The sequence below is a fragment of the Tyto alba genome, unplaced genomic scaffold (assembly GCF_018691265.1).
Source record: "Tyto alba isolate M040663 unplaced genomic scaffold, T.alba_DEE_v4.0 Super-Scaffold_10, whole genome shotgun sequence".
In the NCBI taxonomy this organism is placed as follows: Eukaryota; Metazoa; Chordata; class Aves; order Strigiformes; family Tytonidae; genus Tyto; species Tyto alba.
In genome coordinates, this window is record NW_024881262.1 from 14966119 (window position 1) to 14982385 (window position 16267).

The window sequence follows — 16267 nt, forward strand, 5'->3', positions numbered from 1 at the left end:
CTACTGACTTCACTGGGAAGTATTCCAGTAAACAAGGGGAGCTCTACCCACACCAGTGGACAGCATAAATGCAAATCTAGATAACCTATTGACAGAGAAACTACTCCAAGACAGCTGAAAAAAAAAATAAAGCAACTATCTAAACAGAGCTAAAAAAAAAAAAAAAATGCAAGCAAACCTCGAATTCAAGGCTCTTGAGAATCCATCACTTTTGCCTAGTAGAGTACAATTGGCAAGTGCTTGTGCATTTATTATTTGGCTGCAAGTAGGGTACTGTGAAATGAATCTGCCTCTCACTGCCCACCCAGCACAGAGGACAGATTCAAGCTCTCTGGCAACTGTCCTGCTGGATAAGGAGATATCCTCTCCAGCTGAAGAATGTACACACACCAGTAATGGATCTCACCATCTAGCAGCACGATGTTTTGATTTCATATTAGAACTGCTTGAAAATAAGGTCTTTAATACCTCTATTGTTGTACATTTCTCCCTCAAAGTATGTTTAAAGGACTTAATTGGACTCATTTCCTTAATTTCAAGCATACCTCTGAAAAATGTATTATCTCAGGCTGATGGCATCAAAGAGTGAATTAGGAATAAAGCCAAGTGAATAAAAACAAAGATATTTCCTTTCGGTTACTGTGCAGCCTTCACAGGCTGCAGAGCATTAGAGCTGCTGAAATACCACTGGCACATTCTTCAAGATCTGCAAATTAGTGCCTTGCTTTTATACCCTTGGTGGGAAGCAAGGACGCGATCCCTGTTACACTTAGCCCGACAAGGGCTGTGCTGTGACGAGCGGCTTTAGATTTGCAGCACTGGAAGAATGTCTTTGAACTATTGCTGTTTGGGTTTCCAGTTTCTGAGGCATATTTATCACAGCAAAGTTCCCCCCACTGAACCAAAAAAATGCCTGAATTTGATTTTTATAGCATATGCAATGCTTGATTTCACCTTCTGTCCTTTGACTTCAATTGCAGAGAAGCGGCAGCTCTTGCAGCCATCCTGGGCCAGGCTGCAGGTCCATGCAGACCACTGTCCTGGCCACCGCTGGCAGGAGCTGGCCCGGAGCAGGCAAGTGTGCAGCCAGGAGCTGAAGTGCACAGAAACCCAGGGTGAGCAGTCAGCTGGTGTACCCTCCCATCAGAGAATCAAACACCAATCTGCCTTTTACTGACATGCCATGGGAACTACAACGTGGGCAGGACAGGGGGCATTTGGCATCTACAGCTTCTCCAGGGATTCTTCACAGATCTCAAACCAAGATACCCCTGTCCTGCCAGGTTAAGGAACAACTCCCAACCCCTGCTGTGCCTGCAGATAGGACACAATTTAAACAGCGTGGTTCGGGGCAGAGCAAGCAGAGTTATTGATGAAGTGACTTCATCAACCTTGTTCCCACAGCACGTCCTGGGAAACCCCCCCAGCAGGCTGGCGGTCAGTGCTATTGCAACAAAGCTGAAGGCTGGGGAGCCTTTCTTCTGCTTTGTGCCCTCTGGAGCAAGGCTGTGCTGTGCCTGCTTTCAGAGAGTGCAGGGGGCCAGAGCCTGCATGCATCTCCTCTCCTTGGTATGGCACCTTGGAGAAGAGGACTGAGCAGGTTATTCTGTCTGGTCCTTTGGCCCACTGTCAATCATCCTCATTAATAACTTTTTCATCTCTGTTATTTCAACTAAGCAGGCAAAGTCCACAAGTTTATTATGGTCTGAGAAGCTGTGCTGCTGCAGTGCCCTCTGCCACCCTGGCAGCATTGCTGCCAGAAGGACCAGCCTGCATGGCCTGGCACCACCTGGAACAGAGCAGCAGCTAAATATACTGATGGACAAAGACCATCTTGTACAAAGGGCCAGAGAAGATCAGCTCACCCATAAGACACTGAAAAGCAGTTCCTTGGGCAGGCAGAAAGCCTTGAGAACACAAGCAGCACATTCTGTTAACTACAGAGTGACAAGAGACAAGCAGTTCTGTGCAAGGGATGCCTGCTGTCAGCCTTGGCAAGGTGAACCTGCACGCTGGGCTGTGGGGCACCTCAGCACCCAAAGTCTCCTGCTTATGATGGCCTTGGAGGAACCCAGGGCTATCTGCCACGGAGCCCAGGCCCAGAGGTTCTCCCTCCAGCTCTCCTCACTTCCTGGGCTCCCCAAGCAAGACAGGGGAGCATCCCCAGCACAGGAGCCCAGTTCGGAGAGGCTGGGTTTGCTGACAGGCAACAGCACCCTAGAGCACTGGGCAGGGTGGGCAGCAGGCAGAGCTGTATGGCCAGGGAGCCCCCGGGCTACAGCCAGCCTCACACAAAAAACTTTCACAAAACAGCTTTACAAAACACAAGGTGAGGTCACATTTGAGGCTCTTTTTGCTTTTCTGAAACAACAGACTTTAGAAGTTACCTACTTTTCCTTTGCCCCTGCTTACAAGCCACATCACTCAGGCTCCCTCCATCTCTCCAGCCTTTCCTCAGCACCAGCCGGACCTGGAGGCAGCACTGTGAAGAAGCCAGAGAGGACAGTCAACTGCTGACAGGAGACAGAGTTTTCCATGCCTGGCCATGGTAGCCCCATGACAGAGCTTGGCAGTACTGCAGCCTGACAGAAATGAGCAGCTCTGGGCTTTCTCCTTCCCCCAGCCCATGCCAGAAGATGGTTTCCCCAGGCTCTCCCTCACACAGCTCAGCAGGGTGGCAGCTCCAAAGCTTCTAAACAGCAGCTAACACTGAACAAGAAGCTACTAGATCCTTTCCACCATCCCTTGCCCTCTGGGGTCCTTTCTTTTGCATCTGTAAGGTATTAGCATAAGAAATGACTAATTATTTTTGCAGCTCCACCCTAATGAAGCAAGCTCATCTGCCTCCTCAGGACAGGTCATGCCCTGACAACTGTCTGGCTGCTTGATTGCTCCAGACATCTCTTGGGGCTCTGCAGACAGTACAGACTCCAGGGCATGAGGAGACAGGTGGGTGCTGAGTAGCTATGGGGTGAAGCAGCTTTCAACCCCCTGCCCCCGTCTGAGCAAGCGGCAACATGCTCTTGGTGGCTGGGAAACCAGAAGGGAGGACTGTGCAAGGAAGAGGGGTGTTTACATGACAGCACGTCCCACCTGCTCACACACACACGTGCGCAGAGGAATGCACCCATGTGCACACACGGATGCACCACATCGGGGCTTCCTGCAGCCTTCCTGAAAGGCAGCGTAGCACGTGCTGATGGAGACCTCCCCAAAGGTCTGTGTCCATGGAGAGAATGTTCTTGGGGCCCTTGAGGGCTTCATCCAAGACATGTGGCCACACCGCTCCAACAGCTGTGTCTGACACCCAGAGACCTGGCCGGACCCTCCTTCCCTCCTGTCCACAGCTACAAAACCAGCAGAGATGAAGGTTCCCCCTTCAGGCCCAAAGCAGGTGACCTCAAGTCACCTCGTGAAGCAGAAGACACCCAGCAAATGTACCGAAACCGCTAAGTCTGCCCAAACCTGAGCTGGTGGCAGCCCTGTCGCTGGCCAGGCTGGTGACCTCTGCTGAGCACAGCATCCCCTGCACACCTCTCAGGGAAGGGGAGCTGAGCAGCCAGATGTGGCTGCAGCCCCTCAGGAAAAGCCTCCTCCAAAGCTGCGCCCACTCAGAGCATTCCCACCCTGGCCATTGTTTTGGGAACGGCTGGAAAATGTCAGCAGGGCGCTGGGTGCAGGTGGGGGGTCAGGAAAAAGGAAAAACAGATGATTAGATATTTTTTTTTAAATCAGCCAATAAATTATATTAACTTTTCCATTGACCTTTTGTCAGGTCACATTATCAGACTGGTGAATGTGGTTCATGAAGATAGTATTATGCTCAGATTTCAAACTGTGCAGAAAATGCATCCCAAGCAATATGCCAAAATGGAAATGTTGGCTCCACCGGACGGGTGTGCTGCTCATTGCCCTCCTGAGGAAGACCAGAACCAGCACCTACAAATATTATACATGTTATTAAAAAGGTCTGGTTCCCAGGGAGTCTGGGGATTTCATAAGGTCTGGCTTCATAAATGGTGCCGTTCACTGCTTTCTTCTTGAGATTGTGGTGGCACTGGAGCTGCCCATGGAGGGACCAGCTCGCAGCAGGCAGCCAAGATCGCTTTCCTGCCCGTGCCTGGCCAGCAAGCCACAGTGCAGACAGCTGGGAGCGGGCAGCTTTCCTCAGCCAGGGCATGAGCACTGGCCTCGCATCGTTCTGCCGCCTTTAGGACGGGATAATGTTCAAAGCACAGGATGGAAGAGGGTGTGAGAGTGCACCTACGTGCGTTGGGTGCCTGCAAGGGTAAGGGGGAGCACTGATGATCCTAGCTGCCCCTGCCTCAGGCAGGGTTTACCAGGTGTTGGCAGGACGGCAGCATTGTGCCGCATCGTATCGGCTCGGTGTCATGAAGCCAGTGGCAACAGCTCCTTCTGCAGCCGTGGCACCTTCCAGGGAGCAAGGAGTGTGCCAGCCCACGGGAGCCAGCACGATTCTGCTTCCCCTGGGGCTGTCCTGGTCCTCAGGGCTCAGAGAGCCACTTTTCCTCTTGGACTGCAGCCCCGGTACAGAGGCCTCCTCTCACCCCCTGCTAGCCCACCAATGCCAAAATTAGCCTCCCCTGTGTGTGTGCCGAGTAGAAGAGCCACAATTGTATTTCAGGAAAGCATTATTGTACTCTGCGAGCCCTATCTTATCAGGGAAAGGAAAATGGGACTTTGACAAATTGCCTCTGTCCAGCCGGGGTAAGCACATGATTTTCGGTAATCACCCACCCTGGCCGCAGCACTGTCGCGGCCACTATTGTTCCCGGCCCCGGCGCTGCGCCGTGCGGGATCCGGGCAGCCACGACCCTCCTGAAGGCGAAAAAGCAGGCAAGTTCCTGGCCACGCTCCCTTTGGTTGCACCCTGTACATTGTGTTTGCAGGTGGGGATCCAGCTGAAGTTAGATTGATCCCTTTATCAGGAGCCTTCTAGCGCTGATAAGGTGACATCAGCCACCGGAGTGGGGACTTGAACTCTTTTGCAAGGGGAGATGATTATCAGCAGGCTCTTGGCAGGGCTGCGCTTGCTCTTCAGCCCCGCAGCTGGAAGCAGAGCCACCCGCTGAGCCTCTGACATGATAGGAAGGGTTTGTTTTGCTTTGCACAATGGCTGCTCAGATCCTGTCCAACAGCGGTGCAGAGAGCAGCGCAGGGCACTTCAAAGGCACTCAGCTTCATACTGCCATGGCACGGGGCACCCAGCACGGCCGGTGGCCGTCCTGCCCCTGGGACACTCAGCCTGGCCCCAGGGGCAGCTCAGTCCCTGAAGCACCAGCTGCAACAAGAGGCACGTTGTTCCCAGTCCCAGGGCAAAGAGGATCATCGCCTGAAGAGCTTATGTCATCTCACCGGGAAGCCCAAGAGCAGCCCAGGAGTCCAACTCGGCTCACAGAGCATCCCCACAGGGAGGACAGCCGGTCACTCCTGCCATCTCCCCACTCCTTGCTGGTGCAAGGCCACCCAGGGACCATCACTGGCAGGGCTGAGAGAGCCGAAAGAACCCCCTGAGTGCATCCAGATACCCCAGAAACCACGTCTTCTAGAAGAGCAGGTAGCAGTGGGTGCTCAGCTCACCTCTGCTGCAAGCCACAGGGCAGGAGAAGACCCGAAAGGCAAGCGTCATGGCCATCAGGACAGCCAGCACAAGCCCACAATGATGTCCCAGGGAGAACGCCTGCCTGGCTTACTCGGTTCACCTGCCTTGAGGGGTAACAAACAGCACAGGGGTCATGCTGGGTGCATGCAGCCAACCTCATTGTCCAACTGCTCATGCAACGCGTGGCTGCAGCAGGTCTAGCCTGGCAGCAGTACTGGGAATACTCCGGCACGCTCTGCACTGGGAAGAGCTCTTCACCCTGCCACGCATGACTGGTTGCTGGTGGAGTGATCTCCATTGGTGGTGTTGGGGCCGGTGGTAGCTCCCCAAATACCCCAGCAAAAGCTGCCACTGAGAGCTACAAGGAGTGGGCAGAGAGCTTACAGCAAATGATGCTGCAGGGATGTGCAACACCCACCCGGTGTTACAGTGCTCTGTGCCCTTTCCTGCTCTGCTGCTGGGTCCTGCTTCCCAAGGCAGGATGAAGGGACAGACTGCCAGGTGCTGCAAGCATCACAACCTCCCAACCAAAGCTGCTGCTGGCCCGATTCCTGCACGTCTCCTTATGCCTACAGCTCAGCCCTCTGCTTTCCAGAGCTGGGCCATCAGTGTCAAAACAAAGGGGAAAAAACCTAGATGGAGCGAACACAAGATCTGAAAGGGCTGAGACCACTGATCTCCCCTCACTACGCCCCAAGGCAGAGAGCAAGTGCAGCCGCTTCGGAGCTGCAAAGCACAGCAATATGTGATGTGGCTGAGCCCCAGCACCCTCCCGCACAGCTTTTCCTTTCACCCAGCTCCCTGCAGCATTCCCTCCCACAGCCTGAGCAAACACCATCGTGCCCCTTTGCAGCTCCCACCCTGGGACCCCCCACGAGAAGGGAGCAGGCGCTGCCTGGCCAGGCACAGCACCCATCCTGCTGTTGTCTAAAGTTCAACTGTTAGTGACGGGACACCAAAGCAGCCCTTGGGACAGACAAGAGGCTCACTTCTGGGGCCAAAGCAGAGCAGGTCAGCGCAGGGGGACAGCCCGCAGCCCACCCTGCCGTTCCCAGCGGCCACAGCCTGCGGGCTTCCTGAGCCAGAGGGGCAGCCCTGGCCTGCCTCCCTCAACTCCTCTCATCATTCATCCAAGTCTCACTGCCCAAAATAGACCACAATGATTTCCGCAGTTAATTTGGGCCTTCTCTGAGCCTGCAGGCTGTAATCTGAACTTGTTTCTGGCCAGCTTCATTTCAGATCTCCCTGTCCCTGTGCTCCAAGATGCAGCAGAGGCACTCGTCCTTTCTGTTCCTCTGCTGCCCTGATGGTACCCACCCCATCACATCCCCTCTTTGGGACAGGACCCCTCTTCAGAGACTCACCTTTGTCCTTACTCAGATGCCATCCGTGCCCCTCGCTCTTCTTCTCATGGCCTACGTAGCTCCGGGTGCTTTGGGGGATGCCCAGCATGGCACAAACACCAGCACGGCACAGATTCACGTGCAGCCCTTGCCCTAGCAGCTCCCACACAGCACCACGCTCCCACTATCAGCCTCCTCTCTGTCCCTGGCCCCACCACTCTGATGTGGAATATAACCTGCCACTCTGTCCCACAGCCACTCAGTAGTGCTAGACCCTTTCAACACATTCTGCCACCAGCTTTAGGATGTTCATACACCCAATAATTATGTATCACTAGCAAATGTTGTGGCCTCCCTTTTCTCAGCTCTTCCAGAGCATTTAAAGCAAGATTTCTTTTGTCAGTGCTTAAATGAAGGACATGGATGGTCCCATGGGATGGAGCAGGAGCAGGCCAGGTTACCTGTTGCTTCAAGGCTCATTGCAAAGCACTGCCAACACCGCTGCCCGCTGCGCACCCGTACGACAGCCACGCATGCTGCTCTGTGCCTCACCTCGGGAAATCCCAGCTCATGCAGACATCCTCCTGCACTTTAGAAAGCAGCTGAGGTGCCCACCCCACCGTCTGAAGCGGAGACTTTTGTTTCACTTTGGGTTATCTTATCGCCATAGGAAAGGCAATACAGCAGAAGAATTTCCTTTCCTTTATGTTTCCAGCCTTTCCATTGTCTGGCGTCTGGATTTCTGAGCCTTGCCACTCAGCAATTCACTCGGGCCTTTGGAAACATGAATGCAGGCACTTCTTATCAGCAGGAGCTCTGCAACAGCTCCTTCTGCTGCTGCAGGCAAACCAGGCAGGGTCTGGCCACCCCAGGGCCCCATCCTCACCCTGCTAAGCCTCACTCTGTTAACAAGCTGGCATTTTCCACTGCCCAAAGCAGATGCCAGCTCAGCCATTCACCTGGAGGAATGGCAGTGCCAGGCAGCATGGCTTGATAAGATTTGACCATGGCATTGAAACACCATCGTCTCCCATTTCTTTCTTCCTTTCAGTTTATTTAGCTGGAGCAGAGCCCAGAGGCCAGGGCAGAATATGTGCCAGTGGGAAGAAAGGACAGCCACCAGCCACCAGCACCTCAGAAAAGATCACGGGAAACACTGTCAGCCCAGGGCTACAGCAAAGGCTCTTTCACTGATGTGCTCCTTGCAGGAGCCACCACCACCCATCCTGGGGCAAAGAGCTAAGCTCTGGCTGCAGGGAACAAACTGGCCCCAGTTGTGCTATCCATCACTCTCCTGTGCAGGAAGATCTTCTTTTCCCCTGTGCTCTGTAACAGACCAGAGCAGGAGTGCAGCCAGGCATGTCCCCAAGCTCCCATCCTGGTTCCTCCTGCTCCAGCCGAGTGTCCAGGCCACCCAGGGCTTCCCCCACTCAGCACCCTGGGGCTGGGGCAGCAGGGCAAGCACATGGTTTTGAAAGACACAGATGATGTTTGAGACAAAGCAGTGCTTCATGTGCTACAAATCCATCAGGGTGGGCTGCGGGGTCCTGGGGATCCCCGGCGCTGCAGCTGCAGCCTCACCAGTGCACACATGGCCCAAGGCACTTGAGTGTGCCCAGAGCTGTGAATGCAAACCGGCTGCTCCCTCCTGGACCTTTGCACGGGCTCCTAATGTTTCTGCAGCTTCCTCTGGTCTGCACCACACACATTTTGAGGAAAAAATCATCCCAGGGCAAGAAATTCACCTTCACAGTGCAGGAATTGGGAGCGCTGTCCTTTATGGCAGCCAGCACCTACCAGGCAGACCACAAGCAATTGTTCAGTCCCCCACATACAGCACTTAAGACATATATAACGTTCCAGGTGGGTTCCTGCCTCGCCTGCTAGCATTCAGCAGTCAGGGATGACAGGGAAGCGTGGCAGCCACCAGTGGGAAGCCACAGTGGGGATTATCCTTATCTCCTGCCTTGCTGGGTAGTTCAGCAGGCTTCAATTCCAGAGTCTGCAGAGCGTGACTGGGCAGGGCTTGTCTGTGCCTCACCCAATACTGGGGAAAACACCAGCCCAACCAAAAGAGGAAACGGCTGGGTTTAAACCCAGCTGTGAGGCTGCACCTCTCCCACAGCTCTGATTCCAGGGAGTGCAGCCAACAGTGATGGGGAAGAGGGACCCGCACACCCCTTTGCAGCAGGACAAGGGTGAAAGGAGATGCTGGAAGCTGTCACTGCTCCACCCAGACAGTGCTCCAGGCACAGCACGGCAGCCTGTGATGGCACCCCAGAGCTTTTCACCTCTCCCAGGAAGCACCTTCTGCTGTTTACTGCTTGCTCAGCTGGGGGGACAGGCGCTCGGGGTGTCTCGGAGGGGCTGCGTGTTGTCTGAAGGTGCCCGGGCACAGCATGGAGCAAGGCTGAGCAGCAGGGCTGGGCTGGCTCCACTGCACCGTCACGTCTTCCAAGTCCCACTGTGAAGAGAAAGGAGCAGGCGGTGCCAGAGCTGGGTGCGAGGGACCCCCGGGCAGCACTGCTCCCCGCAGGGAACTGGCACAGGGCCTGCATCACCTCCTTCCAGAAAGGGGAATTGGTTGTGTTTGGAAAGTAGAAAGTACTTGGTTTTCCCTTTCTCCCTGACAACGCAAGCAAAGCTCAAAGTAGAACAACACTAGTTTCGATTTTTCTCACATGCTTCCCTCCCCAGGCAGGCAACATGAGGAGGGGCTCAGGCACACACAGGGTGGTGGCCAAGCGAGATGTGGAGTCTGTCAAGAGAGGGAGAATCCCTTTTGCCTGGGACCACCACAGCAACTGCTCCTGAGCATCCCTCTGTGCGGTGAGCACAGCCGGTTCCGAGAGCCACTGAGCAGAGACAACTCTTGCTAAAACCCCTGTGAAGCCCCAGACAGAGCTCAGGCTGGTTCACCCATGCCGGCCAACACAAAAGGGCTCTGCAGAAGCTTCCAGTTTCCATTTGCTCTGTGCAGGCAGCAAAAACCTGGCTGGACTGCAAGAACTTCCCATCAGGGACACGGTGATGTTTCTGTTTCTTTGCCTCGACTGCTATGACCCCCAAGTGACAAGGGGCTGGAGATCGGAGGGGGACAATTCCAGGAGGGCAAGCGCGAGTCTGCTCCACCCAGCAAGCACAGCTCCCCACCACCACCACCCACGGGACAGACCCTTTTCCCACAGCCACAGCAAGAAAAAAAAAAAACACTGGGGCAGAATGCCTCTGACTCAGCAGCAGTTTCTTTTCCTCTTGTCCTCACCCCGACCTCTCTTCATGTCCCAAGAGGTCTTGGGCACCTCAGGCGTTCAGCCCTGAGGGATTATACTCTGAGGTGCCCTGAGGAGCTGCTCCCTGCCTCTTTCCCAGCAGCCCAGTGATATTTTTCCCCAATATTTCTGCTGCAAAAGTTGGGGGGGGGGGAGGAAACAAGAAGCGAAAACTAACCCAAAACCCAGCCAAACAAAAAACCTCAGGAAAAAAGCTGGACTAGATCCAGAGCCACTATGCAGTGAGGGTACAGGGCACAGTGCTGCTCCTCATAGACGCGTGGGGTAGAGGAACCTGCCGGGGCCAAGCAATGGCATAAAGCTCATGGGAGCAGGAAAGGAGCAGTGAGCAGAAGGAAAGGATGCTTCTTACTTTAAAGCACAGTGTTTCAGGGCAACTGAGAAAGAGTTCCTTAACTTTGGTAGAAATAGCCTAAGAGGCCCTGGACCCAGCTCCTCACTTGCCAGGGCAAGATCTGCTTTTCCCACCATGATCCTCTTGACCATCTTCCTACGCAGGCTGGCTGGGAACAGCTAGGTCGTGTGGCACTCTTCAGGGGTGCATGTGGGGGTGTCCCCAGGAACCTGCACCTCTGCTGGGATCCCCAACTGAAACAGGGCCCAACACTGCTGCGCTGGGGATGCCTGCCTGCATGGCCAGGGCTGCTCTCCCTCTGCCTTGGAAAGGCCGGCCCCTAATGGCAGGAGAGAAGGATTTCAGCCTCCTCCAGAGAAGTAATAAAGTGTTTTTGGACCAGGCAGTGACTGCAGAAAGCTGGCGACATGCATGCATGGCAGCCCCTTGCTGCAGGACTCCCTGGTGCAAAAGTCATCATCACACCAACCCTTGAGCTATCAGGAAAAGTTCGGAGATGCCTGACCTGACGTGGCATGGTCTGCAGTGGGATGACAGGCAAAGGACTTTTTTGCGTGGTGCTGGCTCTGCCAGGCTGAGGGGAGTGAGGCTTGTACATCACCTGCCACGGACTGCAGTGTCAGAAGAGCCACAGTACCCCATGGCAGAGCAACTCAGGGATTTGAAGTTGGTGAGTGCATCCTGGCTAACCCACAATGCTTCCATTTTCAGGGACAGAGTAAAAAATACTGCTCTCCCGAAAAACAGACTTTGCACAGCACATTTTCTAGTAGGTGGATGGCCTCAGCAGCAGCTCTGACACCAGTCTGTGTGTGAAGGACAGCCCCAGCCTTCTGGACCTCCCGGGGCAGAACTGGGGCCAGCGTTGCACCAGGGCAGCCTGCACTGAAACCCTCCTGCAGCCAACAGCAGCAGCCTGAGTGAAAAATGTCCTTAGGAGAAACTAAGCAAGACTATCAGGTGGTGGTAGGGAAGCTCTGAAAAGGTACAAGTATTGCCCCTCTCCTGATAATAAAACTCTGCTAACAAATAGGCAGACAAAAAAAGAGAAGGGCCAATGTAACACCACCAAGAGGAGCCCTGTGAAAGCCCCTCTTTTCACAGCAGCTTCTCTGCAGGACTGCATCAGCTACAGCTCACAGTAAAAAGACCAGACCTTTGAGTGAGCTTGGGACAGCCTGGAGCTCACCGGGGTTCCAGCTTTTTCAGGAGCAGCCACGGACAGGGAGTCCCCGGCGGGGGCAGGTGAGGCTGTGAGTGGGGCTGGCACACCTGTGTGAAGGGATGCAGAGATGCTGTGGTGGCTCATGCACACCTTGACAGAACAAGCTAATCTCCATGTTCCTTTTCTGAGCTCTACTCTGCGGAGCAGCCTGTGCGCCTCCGCGGTGTCCTGGGCATTGCTCTGGGATGGACCTGTCCAAACAGGGCTCTAGACCTGTCCCCAGCACCAGGTGGATGCCTTAATGTACACACTTCAACAGGGCAGAGCCCCAAGGGAGAAGAAACAACATCTAAAGAGCCAGGAGCAGGAACTGACCTCGAGCTCTGAGTTGTTGGAGGCAGCATTGGAGTTGCTGGATGAGGAGAGCCCAGGGCGCAGGCCCGGGAGCAGGGGGCAGGCAGAGGGCTGTGGGGGTGCAGGGCCTGCTGCACCCATCTGTGCATCCTCGGGCAGCCTCACCACACCATGATCAGCCTGATAGGTGACAGAATGCAAGAGGAGGAGATCAAAGGGAGACATCACCAGGGAGACCACCGAAACCCAGCAGCCTCAGTACATGCACATCACCTTGAGGCTCACATTGCAACAGCATCTGCAAGCTGCTGGCCTCTCTGTGCTGTGCAGGACAGCAAGGCAGATGCATCCGCTCCCCTTCCCTTCGCCCCCTCCCAAATCTGGACATAGACCCCACAGACATCTGCAGAGAGCCCATTCTTTGCCACCCCCAGATCTTGCTCCAGCCCCAGGGGAGTGAACTGAGCCCTGGCAGCCTCTCACCTGCTGCACCAGCCTGATCATCAGGTCTAAGCAGTGGCTGGTTGCCACCATCCTGTGCCCAGACCTGGGTTTTGAAAACATGGTAAGTGGTGCCCAGTTTGCAGCCTGCAAAGAAGAGTGAGCCACGTCAGCTACAACCAGGAGAGCTGTGCCCACACCACAGCCTGCACCAAGGGGCACAGCACCCATTCCTGGCCAACAGCAGTGTCATTCCAGCCACACCATGAACCAGGGACCTGGGTGGGTGCAGGATGGTGCTGAGCTGACATGTCTGGACTCTGCAGCCAGGCCCTCCCCATCTCCCAGAGGGGCTGAGGGATCCCCACAAGACTCCCCGCCTTGCAGCACCAGTTCCAAGCTGCTCCCAGGTCAGAACAGCAGGAAAATACATGTGGCCCTGTGGCGAGGGTGATTTTCCCAGTGCCAGCCATGCCCTGCCTCTGTACCCCTCCTCTGTGGGGCCCCAGTCCACAACATCCCTCCACCCTCCCCTGGGGAGGCAGGGCAGTAATACTGCCGAGCAGGACAGCGCTCCTTTCCACCATATTGAGAGAGAGAAAAACCTCTTCTTCTTCTGCTCCTCCATCATCTTCCTTTCCCTCTCCAGCCAGGAGGGACCAGGCATTGGGGACCTCTGGTACAAGCTGCTTGTCCATCTGGTTCTTGGCCACGAAGGTGATGAACAAGATCTGAGCCCCCGTTAAGGGTATTTCTGGAGTGACAGCGGAGCCCCCTCCCCCTGCCAGCCCCACAGCCCAGGCACTGGGACCAGGAGAGGAGCTGTGCCCCATCCACCTCCACATCCCAGCCGAGAGCCCCAGGAGAGGAGCTGGGAAAGGATACAGCCATGTCCAGTGCAGCCGAGCCCAGGGCAACCAGGAGCCAGGGCAGGGCCCTCAGGATGTGCCCAGGCTGCTGGTCATGGGTGACAATTGCTGCTGCACGGAGGATGCCGGCTGCGGCCGAGCAGAGGGTGGCCCACAGCTGCCTCCGTGTGCACGGCTTCCCCCTGCACTGAGATGCCCAGAGCCTGCTTTGGAGCCACGGACCCCGTCCCCAGCCAGCACAGGGACCTTGCACCCCACAGGCACCCCACGTCCCCCCCAAGGCCGTTGCAAGGGGTCGAAAGAGTCACCACCATGGCTGGGGAGCCCTGCCTGGGACTGGGGGGGCATAAGGGCAGCCATGCCAGAGAGAGACACTTACTGCACTGGAGAGCCTGGGCATCCTGGCCATGAGGGCAAGGAGGGTAGAGAGCAGCCCCAGGACAAAGCCCAGGGCTTCTGTGTTGTCCTGAGGGAGAAGAAACAGGGGAGGCAGGGGAACACCTCCATCACAGCCTGCCCAGAGAAGGGGTCTGAAGAGAGTCCAGCACACACCTCCTGGCAGGAGCCTCATCCCCACTGCTCCAGCCCCTCCCCAGTGATCCCAGGGACTTCACCAGCCCAGAAATGCTGCTGTGTGCAGGGGCTGCCTCTCCTAGCCCCCACCGCCTGGGGTGGGTCCTGGGGGACCAAAGAGCACCCCTGGACCAGCCTTGGGCACCCCAGGGACATGAAACCCTGGGAAACCCAGACGCCAGGTTGGGCAGGGGTGGTAAAGGGGAAAATGCAACTGAACCAAACCTGCTGGTGCTCAGAGCCTGGCAGCTGCCTGTGCTTGCCCCGGCTCTGCCTGCTGCCCACCCGGTCCTGGGGGGATGGGGAGGGGGGCAGCTCACCTCAAACACTGCCCCGAGCAGCCTCCGCTGGGCTCCCTTGAGCTGCTCTTGGGGGGGCCGGGGGCCAGGGGCCAGCAGAGACCAGCCAGCACCCACAGACAGAGGCAGGGTAAGGATGAGCAGACCATCCCGCAGCCGCCGCCGCCTCCTCCGCCGGCGGGGCAGACCTGTGTGGGACACGGGCTCGCTTTCAGGGCGTCATCCTCAGGGACAGGTTTGGCCCCATCCCACCCTCGTGGGCTGCACTGGATGCCCCACACCTCCCCCGTCCCAGCGGCCACTCAGCCACATGCTTGCCCAGGGTGTCACGCTGCTAGCCCAGGCACTGCTGTCCCCAAGGTGCCCACGCCAGGCTGCCCAGCTGGGGTCACACAGTGCTCCCCGAAGCCCACAGCTCAGAGCAGGCTGCCGCCAACCCGCACCGATGGCAAGAAAGGGTTCCCCTGCATGAACCTCCTGGCTTCTGGGACTCAGGCAGGCACGGGGGAAAGAGGGTGAGCAGGAAGCGGATGATGTCAGCCACAGCCATGTAGGCGCCCGTGAGCATCTGGAGAGAGACACGACAGCACAGGGAGGCTGAACCTCCCTAAATGCAAATGCTCAGGCAGCAGCTCACAGCCCCGCATTACGAGCTGCGTTCGCCGTGCCACCTTGAGCCAGGCTGCCAAAATCCAACCCCCCTCAAGGCCCAGCACCCCAGAGCAGCAACTCCACCAGGCAGGTGTGTGTCCCATGGCCGCGGCGGAAGCTGGGCAGGGTGCAGGGAGGTGTCCCCAGCCTGCCGCACAGAGCCTTGCCCACCTGGATGCCGAGCTGGCTGGCGAGCAGCGCTCCAACTGCATTGCAGATGCGGCCCAGGAAGCTGTACAGGAGGCAGAGGACAGACACCTGCCGCCCTCCCTGCCCCGGGCACCCGCAGGACAGCCTAGGGCAGAGGGACAGGCTGCTCCAGCCCTGCTCCACACTGTGGGATGGCGGAGCAGAGCAGCCCCGGGGAGTTACAGTGAGCGGGCAGCGATCCAGCACAGCGCGGCCGGTGTCCAGAGCCCCCAGGACACGCAGCCCAGCTCCCCAGCCAGGCAAGCTGCTGGCCAAGCGGCAGAGCCACCGTGCCCCACGGCCAGCGTGCCCTGCATGGCTGGCTCCGAGCGTCCCCTGAGCAGGGAGTGTCACCACTGGCTGCCAGCACTGCCCGGCAGGTACATCGCCCAGCACCACCCTCCGCCCACGGAACAGCACCCAGCAGCTCCCCCAGGGTAGAAAGCCCACAAACTGCTGGGAGCAGACTCCTGGTCAGACTGGGGATCCCTAAACTGGGCAGAAGAGACCTGGAGGAGAACGGCAGCTCCAGCTCCTGCCTTGCAGGGAGAATTGTTGTTCACGATCCAAGCGCAAGGTATCATAAAAGGGGAGTTCAGCTTCAAACCATATTCCCAAGCCGGCTCTGCGTTTCTGCTGCAGCTGTCAGTGCAGCAGGTAACAACATCAGCCAGGAAAACAAACTGCTTGCATTACAAAACAAAGCCCCCTGAAAGGGGGGGCAGACCACTGGGGTGCTGAAAGTGGTGTGGATCCCAAAGAACAGACTGGAGCCGGTCGCAGCCCGCACTCTCCCTCTACTTGCACAAGACACTTTAAGAAAACAGCAGTCAAAAATGGAAACTTGCCTTCTGCAGAAGGTAAGAGGAGCAGCTGAGAGGCTCATTGGGCAGGTGGCTAGGGTGAAGCACAATGTCTCCTTTGTGCAGGCTCCTGACAACAGAGCAGTGCCCACATTGGCTCAGCCTGCCAGCTGCTCCTACGGGCAGGATTGAGCTGTCAACACCACCCGGCCGGCGTTCCCCAGCAAGGGCAGGGCAGGGCAGAAGCGGTTCTGCAACAGACCAAACCGTCACAGGAAAGCATTAATTTAACCACTGTCATTGCCTATT

General features: G+C 56.5%; 1 protein-coding gene across 1 annotated transcript; it reads right to left on the reverse strand.

Moving 5' to 3' along the window:
* Positions 1 to 9283: 9283 nt before the first annotated feature.
* TMEM44 (transmembrane protein 44) lies at positions 9284 to 15472 on the reverse strand. The gene is made up of 10 exons (XM_042797222.1): positions 15339 to 15472; positions 15138 to 15279; positions 14790 to 14883; positions 14337 to 14503; positions 13823 to 13909; positions 13460 to 13600; positions 13258 to 13305; positions 12617 to 12721; positions 12155 to 12313; positions 9284 to 9430 (listed from the first exon to the last, which is right to left on the reverse strand). The coding sequence occupies exons 1-10, from the start codon at positions 15470 to 15472 to the stop codon at positions 9284 to 9286; spliced, it is 1224 nt and encodes a 407-aa protein (XP_042653156.1).
* Positions 15473 to 16267: the final 795 nt, after the last annotated feature.